This window comes from Carcharhinus amblyrhynchos, chromosome 4, assembly GCF_965287045.1.
Source record: "Carcharhinus amblyrhynchos chromosome 4, sCarAmb.v2.hapA, whole genome shotgun sequence".
Lineage (NCBI taxonomy): Eukaryota > Metazoa > Chordata > Chondrichthyes > Carcharhiniformes > Carcharhinidae > Carcharhinus > Carcharhinus amblyrhynchos.
The window spans coordinates 6409207-6427545 of NC_137327.1; the positions used below are offsets into that span (position 1 = coordinate 6409207).

General features: G+C 45.4%; 1 protein-coding gene across 1 annotated transcript in view; it reads left to right on the forward strand.

Annotated features, from left to right (window-relative positions):
- The window catches only part of LOC145341771 (cadherin-8-like), a 232801-nt gene that overhangs the window by 135900 nt on the left and 78562 nt on the right, over positions 1 to 18339 (forward strand). Inside the window, exon 5 of the mRNA XM_080186694.1 lies at positions 13535 to 13702. Within this exon, the coding sequence (XP_080042820.1) occupies positions 13535 to 13702 (168 nt within the window). The remainder of the gene's footprint in view (positions 1 to 13534; positions 13703 to 18339) is intronic.

The window sequence follows — 18339 nt, forward strand, 5'->3', positions numbered from 1 at the left end:
GTGTATTTTTTTCTCTCTGGTGTGCACTGGTGCGTGTGCTGATCTGCCATCAGTGTGACTGACAGCCTGACACTTTGCCAATTTCCAGAGGGGCTATGAGTTGCAGATGGCATTTAACCCCTCAGGCGCAAGTCCCAAGAAGTGCAGCATGGTGCGGAGACTGTGTCACCATGTTCTGAAAGGGCTAAGCGGCATCGAGTATTCAAGATAAATAGCAAGCGTCAGAGATGGACAGTGGTCAGCCAGTTGCTGAAGGAAGGCTTGCTGTTTACGGAGAGGTCCCTCGTCAGAAATGGACTCCATGGCATACCCTACAAATCAAACTCACATAGCTGCTATTGAGATAGAAAACTTAGAAAGAAACTTGCCAGTGAGGTATCTTCAAAATTTCTTCACTGTAAGTTGAGGTAAATGTGACTATCAGCTTGTGTACAGCAAGCTCCCACAAGCAACAGTCTGATAAGCAACCACATTATCTGCTTTAGCAATACCTTTGAAGTGTAATTATTATCCAGAACGCGAGGGAGAGAACTTCCCAGCTCTTCTACAAACAGCGTCACCATTGAGGGTAAACTGGGCCTCAGTTTAATAATGCATTCAAAAGCTAATACCACTGAGCATTTAGCACTGAGCAGAGTGAACACCTTTCACTTTCTGGGCCTTTGCCATCCATCTATCACTCTCTCCACCTTTTGTCCGATATAGGATGTTCCTTGAATCAGATGACAGTCCTGGTTCTGAAGAAAATGTTACTCTCTCTTTTTCTTTAAAGATTTCAATGTTGTCCATGACACAGCATTTTTAAAGAAGTCATATTTGTTGCATTCATGTCGTTTTGTTCTAATTTTAAACATTGGCAAAATAGGAGGGCAACTAGCAGGCAGGAATTTCAGTAGAATGAAGCCTTCACCAGCAAGGGCCAGAGTAAATCCTGAATCATTGCACATGATATTGGTTCAGGTTGGTTCTCAGGACCCTGAGAACAAATTCTCAGCTTGCATTCTGGTGCGTTACTGAGGGAGTTCAGCACTGTCAGCGAGGCTGTTGTTCATTCGTAATGTTAAACCGAGGTGCTGCCTGCCATTACAGTTGGACTTAAAGCATCACATCGCACTATTTCAAGGAAGAGTTTCCCTGAGTCTCCAGGCTAATGTTCATCTCTCAACCAACATCGTTGTGTTCACGATCTCGTTATTGTTTGTGGGATCTTGCTTTTTGCTGCCTATCCCCTACTTCACAACATGTTCAAAAGTGGCTGTAAAGCACGTCCTAGTGTCTTGGCATCTTGACAGGTGCTTTATAAATGCAAGTCTGGGATTTACTGACCCCACCCATCATCGGAACCTCTCAGTCGCAACCAAAGTCAATCGTCGGAATTCTACTGCCCGTCTTCCACAGGAATCGAAGCAGGCAAGTGGTGGATGGACAATGGGAAGGTCCATTGACCTCAGGTGGGATTTTCCAGTCTCGGGTCGAGCGAGGCTGTAAAATGTGTCACAGTGGGACAGGAAAATCTAGCCCTAAGTTTCTTTTAACAAGGCGTACACCTTGTCAAAAAGGTTGATATTGCAGCCATGTCATTGCACAGTCATGTCTTCCACATCCGAGAGGTGAATTTCTTCGGAGTTTCTCCCGTTCTGCCACTTCAGCATTCAGTGGGAATTTGGAAGGGAGCTCTGCAGAAGCGGAGTTCCCGACAGTCGCCTGAGGGAGGTACAGCAGTGGAGCCCGAGAAACTCCGAGCAAACGCAGCCATGATGCTGAGGAACGCAACTCCATTCAGTTCCCGGCTTGAGGGAAACTCTGTGGAAGCCTTTGCACCAGAGGGATTGTTATCGACAACATGGTTTCACTGTGGGCGTCTGCTAAGTGAAACTCAAGCCTTTCCCACCAGTGAGGGGAGGAACCAAACCTGCATGAAGTTGTGGACACTGCACCGCTATCCATTTTTTGATGTAAATCGAAGGAAAGAGTGGGAGCAACAATAAACCCCCGTGAGGCCAAAATGGCATCGGTTGGAGGCAATGAGCTGAGGCGAAGGAGGTTCCTCACTGGAATATAAGAAAGATGAATTTGAGCACTTTCTATATGGTGAAAAGTGCAGGACTACGGAAGGACGGAGTGATATTTGTGGGTCCAAGGACAGAATCAATGGAAGCTGGACGTGTAAAAATATAACTGAGAGGACCAATGGAATGTTGTTCTCTTATCGCACATTAACTGGTGCAAGTTATGTTATGGGTTGTATTAATGTCTGGTTCAGTCCCATTTGGAGGATTGCATGTCATGGGTAGGATATAGGAATTCTCTGCCCATTGAAGTGGTGGAGGCTACCTTGCTAAATATTTTTAAGACGCGGGTTGATGGGTTTTTGATAAGAGAGGGGATTAAGGGTTATGGGGAGAGGGCGGGAATGTGGAACTGAGCCACGACAGATCAGCCATGATCTTATTGAATGGCGGGGCAGGCTCGAGGGGCTTGATGGCCTACTCCTGCTCCTATTTCTTATGTTCTTATGTTCTTATCTTATGTTCTTATATCTGCCTCGGAGGAAGTTGAGCACAGTTTCACCAGAATGATGCCGGGGCTAAGAGAGAGAATTTGTGGATTAGGCTTTTTTTTTTAGATTCAGAGCAATGTAAATAGAAACCTAGAAACATAGAAATCCCCCAGAAGGAAGCCATTCGGACCTTTGAGCCTGCACTGACAACAATCCCACCCAGGCCTTGTCCTCGTAACTCACATATTTACCCTGTTAGTCTCCCTAACATGAAGGGGTAATTTATCATGGCAAATCCACCTAACCTGCACATCTTTGGACTATGGGAGGAAACCCACACAGACATGGGGAGAATGTGCAAACTCTACACAGACAGGCACCCAAGGCAGCAGTGCTAATCACTGTGTCACCGTTCTCCAATGTTGTAAGCCAAGTGTCCACTGGCAGAGAGAATGGAGAATTTGGTGCTCAACCAAAATCACCATTCACTGCAGCGGGACTGGAAAATCCCATCTGCGGGCGGGAGGTCGGAGAATTCTGAACCAGGTGATTATGATAATTAAAAGAATTTTGAAGGACGGAGAAAGAGAGAGAAACTATTTCCTGCAGTGGGGATAGTCCTGAGCAAAAGGAATAGCCATAAACTTGGAGCCAAATCATTCAGAGGTGATGTCGAGAAACACTTCTTCACACAAATTGCAGTGGAAATCTGGAACTCTGCCAAAAAGTTGCTGAGACTGAAGAGCAAATTTGAAAATTGAGATTTTTCTTGGGCAAGGTTACTGAATTTTAATGGGTAGGTGAAGTTAAAACAAAGATCAACCATAACATAATAGAATGATGAAAGAGGCTGTAGGAATTAAATTGACTTTTCCCATTTCTCTGCCAAACAAACCTGCTTAGCCAGTTGAGGGAAGATGAATCTCAAGTTATCTTCACACCTTTCTGGAAGGAAATCTGCTACCCTTACCCGGTCTGGCCTACAAGTGACTCCAGAGCCACAAGCAATGTGGTCGACTCTCAACTGCCCCAGGGCAACTAGGGATGAGCAATAAATGCTGGCCAGCCAGTGACCCCCATGTTCCACAAATGAATTTAAAAAAATAAAATCCACGGGCAGGATTTTTCTGTGGATTTCAGGACCCGACATTGGAGCAGAATGGGGTTCCGAAGATTGTACTCACCAGCGGCGGAACTGGTTTGGCAATATCCCCAGATTCAATCTCCCAGTTGATTTCCTCCATGCTTGTCCTTTTAAAGATGGCAACCAAATTAGGGCTGGCAGATCCAGAGTCTCAACAGCCCCACTGGGTTCAACGGCATCTCAACATGGAAGCCACCTTGAAGCAGTGAAAGCAGTGGATCACTCAGAAAGAGAAACCCTCATCCATGGACTTCTCTTTCTGGTATGGAATCAGCAGCTCAAATGATCCCCATGAAAGTGGTGATCACTGTATATATCAGGTGTCAACACTCACAATCTTCATCAATCTCTCTTATTCCTTGTCTTTTTATCCATTCGTGGGACATGGGCTTCACTGGCTGGCCAGCATTTATTGCCCATCCCTAGTTGACCTGGGGTAGTTGAGGGTCAACCATATTGCAGTGGCTCTGGAATCACATGTAGGTCAGGCCAGTTAAGGATGGCAGATTTCCTTCCCTAAAGGACATGAGTGAATCAGATGGATTTTTTCAACAATCAACAATGGTTTCATGGTTATCAGTAGATTCTTAATTCCAATATATGGCAGGAATGCTGCTATAACCACCAACAAAATGCTGGTGAACCCTCCGAACCTGCTCTAACTTACATGTGTAAGTTGGTTGTCCACCTCTGTAGTATGGGCAGCCAATCTGGGTCAGGGAGGAATAAGCCTTCTTGATGAAACTTCTCACTTTTCTTCCCCAGCCCAGCCCCTCACCATTTCCAAGCTTGCCACCAGAGCTTGACCATTTTTAGCATTCTGGTTTTGCTGTGGTGATGAACAAACCCAATTTACAGTACACGTGAGCAAGGCCGGGGACTGTGAGCTACGAAGCCAAGCCATAACAGATGGAAACCTATCAGGTCACTGTCTGTGTAGAGTTTGCACGTTCTCCCTGTGTTTGCATGGGTTTCCTCCAAGTGCTCCGGTTTCCTCCCACAGTACAAAGATGTGCGGGTTTGGTTAATTGGCCATACTAAATTATCCCTGGGGGATTAATGGGGTAAATATGTGGGGTCATGGGAATAGGCCTGGATGAGATTGTGGTCTGTGCAGACTCAATGGGCCAAATGACCTCCTTCTACACTGTAGAGATTGTATGATCTCCTGATTTTGAGTGTTGATTGAAAGCTGATTGCCTGGACAAGATTATCTGGGGAGAAGGCACAGCCCCTGAAATATTACCCCAGCAACAGCGAAGTTGCAACAATGGACAAGAATAGACATCTGAGAGAAAAAAATACTTTCATTTCATCCCTCAGGACCTCAGAATGTCCCAAGGTGCTTTGCAGCCAGTGAAGTTTTTTTGAAGTGTGGTCACTTAGTCAATATGAATGTCTTTAAGGCAGAGACAGATCGGTTTGTGATTAATAAGGGGAAAAGGCAGGAGAATGGGGATAAGAAAGATATCAGCCATGATTGAATGGCGGAACAAACTCGATGGGCTGAGGGCCCTAATTCTGCTCTTATGTCTGATGGAATTATCATCTAGAAAATCACTTAATCTTCCTGGGACCCAGGTTCAAATCTCGCCATGGCAATTGGTGAATTTAAATTCTATTTAAAAAATCTGGAATTAAGAATCTACTGATGACCATGAAACCATTGTCGATTGTTGGAAAAACCCATTTGGTTCATTAATGTCCTTTAGGGAAGGAAATCTGCCTTCCTTACCTGGCCCAGCCTACATGTGACTCCAGATCCACAGCAATGTAGTTGACTCTCAACTGTCCTCTGAAAGGGGTTGGGACATCTTGTTGAAGTTTTACAAGATATTGGTAAGGCCACACTTGGAATACTGTGTACAATTCTGGTCACCCTATTACAGAAAGGATATTATGACACTAGAAAGAGTGCAGAAAAGATTTACTCGGACACTACCGGGACTTGATGGGTTGAGTTATAAGGAGAGGCTGAATAGATTGGGACTTTTTCCTCTGGAGCGTAGGAGGCTGAGGGATGACCTTATAGAGGTCTATAAGATAATGAGGGGCATAGACAAGGTAGATAGTCAATATCTTTTCCCAAAAGTAGGGGAGTCTAAAGCTAGAGGGCATAGGTTTAAGGCGAGAGGGGAGAGATACAAAAGTGTCCAGAGGGGCAATTATTTCACACAGAGAGTGGTAAGTGTCCGGAACAAACTGCCAGAGATAGAAGTAGAGGCGGGTCCAATTTTATCTTTTAAAAAGCATTTAGACAGTTACATGGGTATGATGGGTATGGAGGGATATGGGCCAAATGCGGGCAACTGGGATTATCTTAGAGGTTTTAGCAAAAAGGGTGGCATGGACAAGTTGGGCCGAAGGGCCTGTTTCTACGCTGTAAACCTCTATGACTCTATGAAATGGCCGAGCAAACCATTCAATTTAAGGGCGACTAGGGATGGATCATAAATTCTGGCCAGCCAGCGGTGCCCCTGTCCCATGAATAAATAAAAAAAAAATGCCTGCAGGTGGGGGATAGATGCAAGAAATTTCTGTACAAATTTTGGCAGATTGCAGACTGAAAAAGAAAGGGTGAACACCAGGGCTAATCAAGTCTAAAACTGATACTACTGCCTGCATTATCTAACACCGACCTAACCAACCCTGCTTGCAAAGCACCCGTGCTACACCCTCAATGAGATTTAAGTAAACTTACGCATTACTTGGCGCAGATGCATCAGAACTAAATAATCAAACCTTCTTGATTTCTGTGGGGAGATTAGAGAGACCAGGATTGTTCTCCTTTGAGCAGAGGAGGTTAAGATGAGATTTGAGAGGGATTACGAGTGGTTTTGATATGAAGGAACTGTTTCCAATGGAGAGTGGGTGGGTAACTAGACTACATAGATTCAAGGTAACTGGCGAGATAATCAAACAGGAGATGAGGCCAGATATTCAATACGGCAAGTTGTGATAATCTGGCTACAAACCAGATTCAGCGGTGATTTTCTGAAGGTAAGTGGATACTGGGACAAGATAAACAGGAGACCGATGGGAAAAGAACAGAGGAAAGGGGTGAATTTAATGGGCGTGATCTTACTGGCCGTTCATGGCACGCTCCCGCTGCAGCAAAGTTGGAGCATTTGGCACCCAGCCAAATCTCCGTTCACTACAGTAGGATGGGAAAGTCCTGCTGGCATGAACGGCCGTAACATTCTGGCCAATCACTTTTCCAAATAGCCTGCACAGACATAGTGGGCTGAATGGCCTCCTCCTATACCACAGTGGTTAGCACTGCTGCCTCACAGCAGCAGGGACCTGGGTTCGATTCCTGGCTTGGGTGACTGTCTGCGCGGAGTCTGCATGTTCTCCCTGTGTCTGCATGGGTTTCCTCCGGGTGCTCCAGTTTCCTCCAAAAGACGTGCTGGTTAGGTGTATTGCCCGTGCTAAATTCTCCCACAGTGTACCCGAACAGGTGCCGGAGTGTGGCGACTAGGAGATTTTCACAGTAACTTCATTGCAGTGTTAATGCAAGCCAACTTGTGGCACTCATAAATCAACTTGAGCTTAAACTAAAGACCCTGAGCAGAATCATCTAATCTCCCTCGTTCACAAATAATCAGGCCCTTGGGTAAATTCCAGCAACTTTTGAATGTTTTACGGAGGGGGCTTTGTTTCCCTCTGGTCCCACCTGTCAGGTGAAGTCTTTCTCACGTCTGCCCAGCCATGATGGAGAGATCCAGGATCTGACATCACACGCTCAAGATCCGTTAGCTTGTGAAATTGCTTTCAGCTTCGAAAGTCAGATGAAATTTGCAGTGAAGGAAATGAATTACAAAACTCAACAGGGGTGGCGGGAGACTGGGGAAGGAAGGAGAGGGGGATGTGCTGGGTGGTGGTGGTGGAGGCGGGGGTGGGCGGTGGGGTAGTGGGGGGGATGTGCCATCGGCTGATTCCGCAGGCAGGGACGGAGATGAAACCTGTCGGAGTGTGGACGTAATCAATGAAGGGGAGTTAAATGGGCAAAGGAGCTTCTTCTCATTTCGTAGTTTTTTTTATCTACTTCAGTTACGTCTTCATGGCAAACAAATATCAGGAATGGTTCCGCTGATGAAACATCTGCAGGAAAAAAGAAAATGCCTATGAAAAGGAATGAGTTTTTTTGTTCAATAAATAAAGATATAAAGTGAAGTTATCTGCATGTTATGAACCATTTCCTAGGAAATTAGTGCTTGTGTTTACTACATCAGTGGACAAGATTGTTCGAGCATAGGTGCCATCAGTCTTTGATTTTTCTTTTCCGTGGTCATGCCTTGTGTATAAGATTAGAGATTGAACATTACCCAACCCAAGGGGGCATCTGACACCCATCCCTGTCCTCACTTCAGGGTAAATTCACTAATCGCACGCCCAGCACAGAACGAGGCATGGAAAGGGATATGGATCAGAGAATTGGTTCCACAAGGTTTTTAAGTTTATTTGTTAGTATCATAAGCAGGCTTACATTAACACTGCAATGGAGTTACTGTGAAAATCCCCACACTCACCACACTCAGGAGCCAGTTTGGGTACATTGAAGGAGAATTTATAGAATCTCACAGAATCCCTACAATGCAGAAGGAGTCCATTCAGCCCATTGAGTCTGCACTGACCATAATCCCAGCTGGGCCCTATTCACATAATCCCACATATTTACCCTGCTAATCCCCCCACCCCCCCCGACACTACGGTCAATTTAGCATGACCAATCAACCTCATGTGCTCACGTTTGGATTGTGGGAAGAAACTGGAGCACCCGGAGGAAACCCACACAGACACAGGGAGAACATGTAGACTCCACACAAACGGTGACCCAAGACAGGAATCGAACCCGGGTACTGTGAGGCAGCAGTGATAATCACTGTGCCACCATGCCGCCACTGTGCAGTCCATTTCCATCCAATTTCCCACTGTTAGGTGAGCCTAACTGAGTGACGTACAGAGATTTTCCAGCCACAGGGCTGTTCGGAGGAATTGGGATTGGAAACCGTGGCTGGTTTCAACCATCCCCAACGCCAACCCCCCTGTCCCCTCCCACGCCCCTCTAGCTTTACTCAGCTGAGATCAGCTAACCTGACGGTGGAATCTGGGAACTTGAAGTCTGCATGATTCAGCTAACCCACTAAACTGTGGCAGCTGCACTAGCAACTGCTACATACACCCGCGTCATTGTAATAAGAATTTATTGCATTCTGTATTATATATCGTTATAAATAAACCATTTTTGTAGATACACTGAAAAAAATACTTTGCAAAAAATAACTCTCCAGATGAAAACCTGTTATGTGATAGCACTGAATGAATTGCAGGCTCATTCTCACTAATAGATGTACAATTTGGTGTCATCAAAAATCCTCTGAGTTGCATAATTCCAGTGCTAAGAAATTTCGGAAGAGGTCAAGATTTGCATTCCATTCCCCGAAGAAATGTATCGCTTAAATTAAATAGAATCACCTTTGCAGCAGACAGTACAAAATGTATGTACCACAATCTACTTCACTTAATGTACCCCTGCTTAAGCGTATAAATAATTTAACTGTTAAGGTGCACCGTTTCTTCACACACCGCCTTCTGAAAGGTCAGCTTCTTCTCCAGTTCGAATCCAAGGAGGAAATGTGCTGAGGATCTGCGGCGTACCCATAGTTTGTTAACATGATACGGAACGATTGCTAAAAGTTGCGCTGATAGAAAAGCAATACTGCTGCAATTAAACAACCCAGAGGGCAGATGCAGAGGGCACGCGCCCCCCCCAGTTGCCAATTTGTTCCTCGATTCAGCCCTTGCTGTAATCAACTTGATCATTACTGGAAAGGTAACCAGTAGCAGTCTGTCAGCACTGATGCTGGAGTTCAAGTCCATTAACCTTTAAGACGTTGATTGTCTTGCTTATGAAAGGTTACACTAATGAGATTATGGGATGTTCTTCATTACCCTCTGCTGGGTCTCGGCAGCGACAGTCTTACTTTGTGCCATCCAATAACTATGCACATGCACACACATACACACACTCGCGCACACATGCGCACGCACACCCACACACATACACAAACCCACCCTCACATATGCTCACGCACACATCTACGCACAAACACTCTACATGTGCACACTCACGCACACACATACATACAAACACACACGCATGTTGTGAGACACAAGTCCATCAATGAATTGTACTCACCTAAGCTTCAAGGGCAGAGCATGATGGTCAGGATCTCTCCGTCACACCTCCCCCGAGGCAGGAAATTCCTGTCCAAGATCAATGGACTTTCGATTCCTGTGGCAATTGGAACAGGAACATTTACCTGATTGGCAAGAAGTAAGTGAGAAAACCCCAAAATCTCACTGGCCTTGCAGCAATTGATAAACTGAAAGGTGAGACATGAATTTTATGTTGGGATTCTGGTCTCTGCGTATTTTTGCCTTTGATAGAAAAAGAGAAAATGCTGGAAAATCTCAGCAGGTCTGACAGCATCTGTGGGGAGGGAACAGTGCTGGATTTTCCAGCATTCTGTTTTTGTTTTGGATTCCAACATCAGCAGTGTTTTGCTTTTATCTTTGCCTTAGATGCTTGGCTTAGTGGTAGCACTTCCCAACTCTGTTGTACTTTGGGTAAGATATTATTAACCTGAGGGTCCTTTTCTCTCCAAGGGATGTCACACAATTTGCCATATGGACCGTGGCAAGGGCTGTGAGAAACACCCAAATCCCACGAAAGAATAACATTTTGTTTTTTAAATCCACCCTTCAGAAATCATCAGTAAAATTACCTTAAGCATGGGGGAACCGTTACAATTGCTTGAAAATTATTAGACTTATAAGATCCTACAGTGCAGACGGAGGCCATTCGGCCCATCACATTGGTGAATCCTATGGCTATAATTGGCCCATTATCAAGAAAACAATGTTTGCCTATGATTTCACGACTGGCTGGCGTGAGTTGGGTGGAGAGTCATATTGGGCCGAAACAAACTCCCATTGGCTCACAAGTAAAAAATGGCCACTTGGCCAAGATATCTTGCCATTGGGTAGCACAGTGGTACAGTGGTTAGCACTGGTTTCATCCTACAGTCTGAAAGATGTGCTGGTAAGGTGCATTGGCCATGCTAAATTTTCCCTCAGTGTGCCCGAACAGGCATCGGAGTGCGGCAACGACTAGGTGATTCTCACAGTAACTTCATTGCAGTGTTAATGTAAGTCTACTTGTGACACTAATGAATAAGCTTAGAGACTTAGAAGTGAATTAGTCTCCGTCAAAAGTCACAGCCGTCAAGAAGGGAGAGAAGTTTATTTTTAAATGGCTTTCTTTTAGTAAGTATTGATTTATTTATGTAGCACTTTTTACAACCTCAAGCTATCCCAAAGCACTTTACAGACAAGGAATTAGTTTTTCTTTTAAAGCTCAATTGCTTATTGTAATGAAGGAAAGTTAGCAACCCATTTGGGCACAGCAAGATTCCATGAACAGACTTTATTTTGCGGGATGGGGATGTTGAAAGGTAGACATAAGTGAAAAGATAAAGCTACGAAATCCCAGGAGACATGAGGCAAAAATCTAGCATGTGGGTGTTGGGGAACATTTTGGGCAGATACTTTTTGACTGAAGGATAAATATGTGCAAAAACTCCAGACAGGACCCTTGCTTTGTGGGTAGTGCCATGAGATCTTTCATATCTGTCTGGGAAGGCAGGCAGGGGCCTCAGTTCAACATCCCATCTTTCAGATCCACCTCCCAGCACTGCAATTCCCCTTCGATGTGCACTTGGAGTGATTTCTCCGAGTGCTCCGGTTTCCTCCCACAGTCCAAAAGACGTGCTGGCTAGGGTGCATTGTCCGTGCTAAATTCTCCCTCAGTGTAGCTGGACAGTGTAGCAACTAAGGGATTTTCACAGTAACTTCATTGCAGTGTTAATGTGACACTCATAAATAAACTTACAAAAAACTTAAAAAACATCAAATGTTAGCCTCAAGCTGATGAAATGAGAGTTCTGACTCATGGGCAGCACAGTAGCACAGTGGTTAGCACTGCTGCTTCATAGCGCCAGGGTCCTGGGTTCAATTCCCAGCTTGGGTCACTGTCTGTGTGGAGTTTGCATGTTCTCCTCGTGTCTGCGTGGGTTTCCTCCAGGTACTCTGGTTTCCTCCCACAGTCCAAAGATGTGCGGATTAGGTTGATTGGCCGTGCTAAGAAATTGCCCCTTAGTGTCTAGGGATGCATAGGTTAGAGGGATTAGTGGGTAGAATATATGGTCCTTGTGCATGAGTCGCAAAAACCCAGCTTGCAGGTGCAGCAGGTGGTCAGGAAGGCGAATGGGATGCTGGCCTTCATAGCGAGGGGGATTGAATATAAAAGTAGGGAGGTCTTGCTGCAGCTGTATAGGGCATTGGTGAGGCCGCAGCTGGAGTACTGTGTGCAGTTTTGGGCGCCGCACCTGCGCAAGGATATTTTGGCCCTGGAGGGAGTGCAGAGGAGGTTTACTAGGCTGATACCGGAGTTGAGGGGATTGAGCTATGAGGAGAGGCTGAATAAACTAGGCTTGTACTCGTTAGAGTTTAGAAGAATGAGGGGAGATCTCATTGAGACGTATAAGATGATGAATGGGATGGATAGGATAGAGGTGGAGAGACTCTTCCCGCTCAAAAAAGACAGTAGGACTAGGGGGCACAGCCTCAAGATAAAGGGGAGGCGGTTTAGAACGGAGTTGAGGAGGAACTTCTTCACTCAAAGGGTGGTGAATCTCTGGAATTCTCTGCCCGTTGAAGTGGTGGAGGCTGCCTCGCTAAATATTTTTAAGAAGCGGGTTGATGGGTTCTTGATAAGAGAGGGGATTAAGGGTTATGGGGAGAGGGCGGGAAAGTGGAACTGAGCCACAACAGATCAGCCATGATCTTATTGAATGGCGGGGCAGGCTCGAAGGGCTAGATGGCCTACTCCTGCTCCTATTTCTTATGTTCTTATGTTCTTATATGGGGGTAGGGCTTGGGTGGGATTGTGTTTGGTGCAGACTCCATGGGCTAAAGGCCCTCTTTCTGCACTGTAGGGTTCTATGACTCAGGCAAGAATGCTTCCTACTAAGCTATAGCTGACAATCCTATTGGAATTATCCCCTGTTTAAAACAGTGCTCAGAAATGAATTTGTTGTCCAATTTGAAGTCCAGGTTGGATTACAAGGAGGGTCAAGTACTCCCTTACCTTATCTCAGTGCAACGCCTTGATGGAACCCCTCTGTCTCCTGCAGTCACCACCCAATTTGACCTTTTTCTGTATTTGCTCAGAAGGCAGCAAGTGCCATGCGACACACTGGAAAGTGAGCTGACACGGGGCTCAAATTCATTTCACACCAAACCTTGTGCAATCAGCAGTGAAAAGGACTCTCATTCCATCAATCTGGGCTGGAATGGAACTCTGAAACAGCAGGGGCAGAAGGCACAGAGTTGCCTCTCTCTCAGGTAGACATTTAATTAACTTAGCCGAGAATGTACTTAGCTGCTGCGATTAAACATGTACAAGGTAAAAGGAGGATAAAGAGAATTGCTGGCTCTTCAATTATTGAACTGTTTTCCAAAGAAGTAGTGTCCTCAAGGAAAGGACAATAAAAATCAAGATCAGGCGAAGTCAACCCTGAACATATTAAAGATCCCTTGAGTGTCATGGTTTTAGAAGACTAGACAGCAATGCTGGTAGATTAAATTTCCCCTGGCACTCTCAGTTGAATGGCAATGCACATGAGTGAATCCATATTCCTGTTCCAAAAATACATTTTCACAGAAAGAGATTTTAATAAAAATAGGATTCATCTAGCGAATTTTGGGTTTCTCCTTCCAAGGTTCGTGTTTCTTTTCAAACACTGTCTCTTTCTCTGCGCCAGGAATTATAAGGACCGCCCTCCCCAACATGGACCGGGAAGCCCGGGAGGAATATCTTGTGGTGATACAGGCAAAGGATATGGGCGGCCACATGGGAGGTCTCTCCGGAACGACAACCGTCACAGTCACACTGACCGACGTTAATGACAACCCACCCAAGTTCACGCAGAGTAAGTGTTATCAATCTCAGCCGTGCAATCGTAACGCTAACGTAAGAGTTTTCTGGTTATACATTGAAGGAGCGCAGGTTGTCAGAGAGACCAAAAAAAAACCTGTGGAACAGGTTTACGTTATATAAGCATCACTTGAGCAGCCACCCATACAGCCTCCATCTGCACATCCTGACATGGCTCACTGCCTCTTCTCCAAAGGCAAACTGTGCTCCTCGATCCTCCAATGAATAGGACTGCGATTGTTACACGCCCCGTGTAGCTTCTCTCTGAGCCGACTCTCTTACACTCCTATCATCTCCTGTCTCTCCGCGTCCCCTGCAGTTTTCACATAGTCGATATGGCCTGAGGCGTCAGCTCGCTGCATGGGCTCTCTCACCATTTGCATTCCTAATTGCTCATTCCACATTCTGTTTTCTCCACTTTTGGGTGAGGTGATAGACCCGAGTCTCCTCTCGATGTACGTGACCAATTCCACGACATGTTTGCGAAGGAAGGGTTTGTGGGGCTTTGGGGAGAGCAGTTGATTGAGATTAATTTGATGGCTCTTTCAGAGACAGTGCTGGCACACTCATCATGGCTTCTTCTGTGCCATGTAGAACATGATGTGGAGATGCCGGCGTTGGATTGGGGTAAAGACAGTGAGAAGTCTCACAACACCAGGTTAAAGTCCAACCCATTTATTTGATAGTAAACCCACAAGCTTTTGGGGTTTGCCCCTTTGTCAGGTGAATATAGAGGTCTGGCCTCAGACAGAGCATATAACAGTACACACAGTTTATAGATTACTGATTAGAATGCGAGTCTTTACAACTAAGCTGCTATTCAAGTCTTAAAGATGCAGACAATGTGAGTGGAAAGAGCATTAGGCGCAGGTTAAAGAGATGTGTATTGTCTCCAAACAGTACAGTAAGTGAGAGTTTGCAAACCCAGGCAAGTCATGGGGGTTACAGATAGCATGACATGAACCCAAGATCCTGGTTGAGACCGTCCTCATGTGTGCGGAACTTGGCTATCAGTCTCTGCTCAGCGACTGTGCACTGATCTTGAGTTCATGTCGCATGATCTATAACCCCCATGACTTGCCTGGGTTTGCAAAACCTCAGTTATTGTACTGTCTGGAGACAATACACATTTCTTTAACCTATGCCTAATGCTCTTTCCACACACACATTGTCTGCATCTTGAAGACTTGAATACCAGGTTAGTTGTAAAGACTCGCATTCTAATCAGTAATCTGTAAACTGTGTGTGCTGTTACATGCTCTGTCTGAGGCCAGAACTCTCCATTCACCTGACGAAGGGGCAAACCCCGAAAGCTTGTGAGTTTACTATTAAATAAATTGGTTGGACTTTAACCTGGTGTTGTGAGACTTCTTACCATATAGAACATGCAGGGCAAAAGGTGGCCATTCGGTCCATCAGGCCCACACTGACCTCCTGACAGAGCATCTTACTCAGACCCGATCTCCAAGTCCCCATGTATTTAAATAACTAACCCCCCCAACTTACGCATTGTGGGTGGCACGGTTTCACAGTGATTAACACTGCTGCCTCACAGCGCCAGGAACCTGGGTTCAATTCCTTGCTTGAGTCACTGTCTGTATAGAGTTTGCACATTCTCTGTGTCTGTGTGGGTTTCCTCCGAGTGCTCCGGTTTCCTCCCACAGTCTGAAAGAACATAAGAACATAAGAAATAGGAGCAGGAGTAGGCCATCCAGCCCTTCGAGCCTGCCCCGCCATTCAATAAGATCATGGCTGATCTGTCGCGGCTCAGTTCCACCTTCCCGCCCTCTCCCCATAACCCTTAATCCCCTCTCTTATCAAAAACCCATCAACCCGCGTCTTAAAAATATTTAGCGAGGCAGCCTCCACCACTTCAACGGGCAGAGAATTCCAGAGATTCGCCACCCTTTGAGTGAAGAAGTTCCTCCTCAACTCCGTTCTAAACCGCCCCCCCCTTTATCTTGAGGCTGGTTAAGTGCATTGGCCGTGCTAAATTCTCCCTCAGTGTACCCGAACAGGCACCAGAGTGTGGTGACTAGGGGATCTTTACAGTAACTTCATTGCAGTGTTAATGTAAGTCTACTTGTGACTAATAAATAAAGTTAAAATTAAACTTATCTTTGGATCCTAAGAGTTAATTTATTATGGCCAATCCATTGAATCTACATATCTTTGGAATGTGGGAGGAAACCGAGGCACCCGGAGGAAAGCCACGCGGACACGGGGAGAATGTGCAAACTCCACACAGACCCGAGGCTGGAATCGAACCTGGGCCCTAGGAGCTGTGAGGCAGTAGTGCTAACCACTGACCGCAATGACCTTATGGGCTGAAATGCAAATGAGATAATTTAGGACGCCGTGCCTTCGATCCTCCTAACCCCAACAGATTAATGGTCAGCCAGGGAGGCTTCAGGAGGGTCACCCCTGCTGTGGCTGAGTTAAAGTTTTGAAGTGGCTTCTCCTCCCAGTCTAACTGAATGTGAACTTCTAACGTGCTACAATTGCTGTCATCTTGAGACTCCTTTATCATGACAGTATAGATTAATCCTATCTCAGCGCATGTTACCAGGTCTGAAACAGCCTGCTCCCTCTGTGGCTTGGGAAGGTACTGCTCTGTGAAATTGCCCCAAATATAGCCTGTGATCATATTCATAGAGTCATAGAGGTATACAGTGCAGAAAAGGCACTTCAGCCCATTGATTCTGCACTGACAATAACTACCACTGAAGTTGCGCTAATCTCATTTTCCTGTACTTGTCCCATATCCTTGAATGTTATACTCTTTCAAGTGCTCATTCAACTTATTTTTAAATTTTGTGAGGCTTCTAGCCTGCACTACCTTCCCAGGCAGAGTGTTCCAGATTCCCATCACCCTCTGTGTGAAAAAATGTTTTCTAAACGGTTTTCTGAATCTCCTGCTCCTTACCTTCAAACTATGCCCCCTCATGGCTGACCCTTCCACATAGAGGAACTACTCCTTCATATTCATCCTGTCCATATCCCTCATAAGTCAAAACTCATTGCTTCCACCACCTCCTCTGGCAGCACACTCCAGGTATCCACCGCTCAGTGGGAAAAACTTCCCCGCACATCTCCCTTAAACTTTCCTCCTCTCACCTTGAACCCGTTTGTAATTGATTCCCCCATCCTGGGGAAAAATCCTCCTGTCTCTGCCTTTCATAATTTTGGAGACCTGTATCAGGTCACCCCACAGCCTCCATCCTTCCAGTGAAAACAATCCCAGCTTACTCAATCTCTTCTCAAAGCCAACATCCTCAAAACCAGGCAACATCCTGGTGAACCTTCTTTGTACTCTCTCCAAAGCTTCCAAATCCTTCTGGTATTGTGGTAACTAGAACTGCATGCAATACTCCAAATGTGGCCTAGCCAAGGTTTTGTATAGCAGTAACTTGATTTCCCAACTCCTGTACTCAATGCCACATTGATGAAGACAAGCAAGCCTTATGCCTTCTTAATCACTTTGGTCACCTGTGTTGCCACTTTGAGGGAACTGTGGATCTGCATGCCCAGATCTCTCTGTATGTTAATATTCTGAAGGGTTCTGTCATTTACAGTATAATTGACACCTATGTTTCATCCTTCAAAATGCACCACCTCGCATATATCCAGATTAAATTCCATCTGCCATTCCGTGCCCAAGTCTTCACACTATCTCTATCCTGTTGTATCCTCTGACAATCCCTAGCATTAAAAAACCCCACAACACCAGTTTGTGGGATTTCTTTGTATTTTACCCCAGTCCAACGCCAGCATCTCCACATCAATCCTTAGCATTATCAGCAACTCCACCAATTTTCATGTCATTTACAGACTTACTGATCAGATCACCCATGTTTTTCTCCAGATCATTTATCTATCCTACAAGTAACAGAGGTCCCAGCACTGATCCCTGCAGAACACTACTAGCTACACATTTCCATTCTAGAAAACTTGTTTCTGATGGACGGGGGAATTAAGGGTTATGGGAAGAAAGCGGGAAAGTGAAACTGATCCACTTCAGATCAGCCATGATCTTATTGAATGGCGGGGCAGGCTCGAAGGGCTGGATGGCCTACTCCTGCTCCTATTTCTTATGTTTTTATGTTCTTAGAAAACAGTCATCCACTTCTATCTTTTATAACCAAGCCTGTTCTGCATCCATCTCCCCAGCCCACCCTAAATCCCATGTGATGTTAGGTTTGTACCAGTCTGCTATGTGGGACCTTGTCAAGTGCCTTATAAAAGTCCACATAAACTACATCCACAGCCCTTCCCTCATCAACTATTTTGGTCATGTCTTCAAAAAACTGAATCAAGTTGGTGAGACATGACCTTCCCCATGCAAAACCATGCTGCCTGTCACTAACTAGTCCATTTTCTTCCAGATGTGCACATATCCTGTCCCTCAGTATCTTCTCCAAAAGCTTCCCCACCACTGATGTCAGGCTCACTGGCCTACAATTTGCTGGATTATTCCTGCTTCCTTTCTTAAACAACAGAACAACATTAGCTGGTATCCAGGCTTCTGGAACCTCACATGTGTTCAAAGAAGATGTGAAGATATCTGTTAAGTCCCTGGAATCGATCCCATTCAGCCCTGCGGACTTGACTACCTTAATGCAATTTAGTATA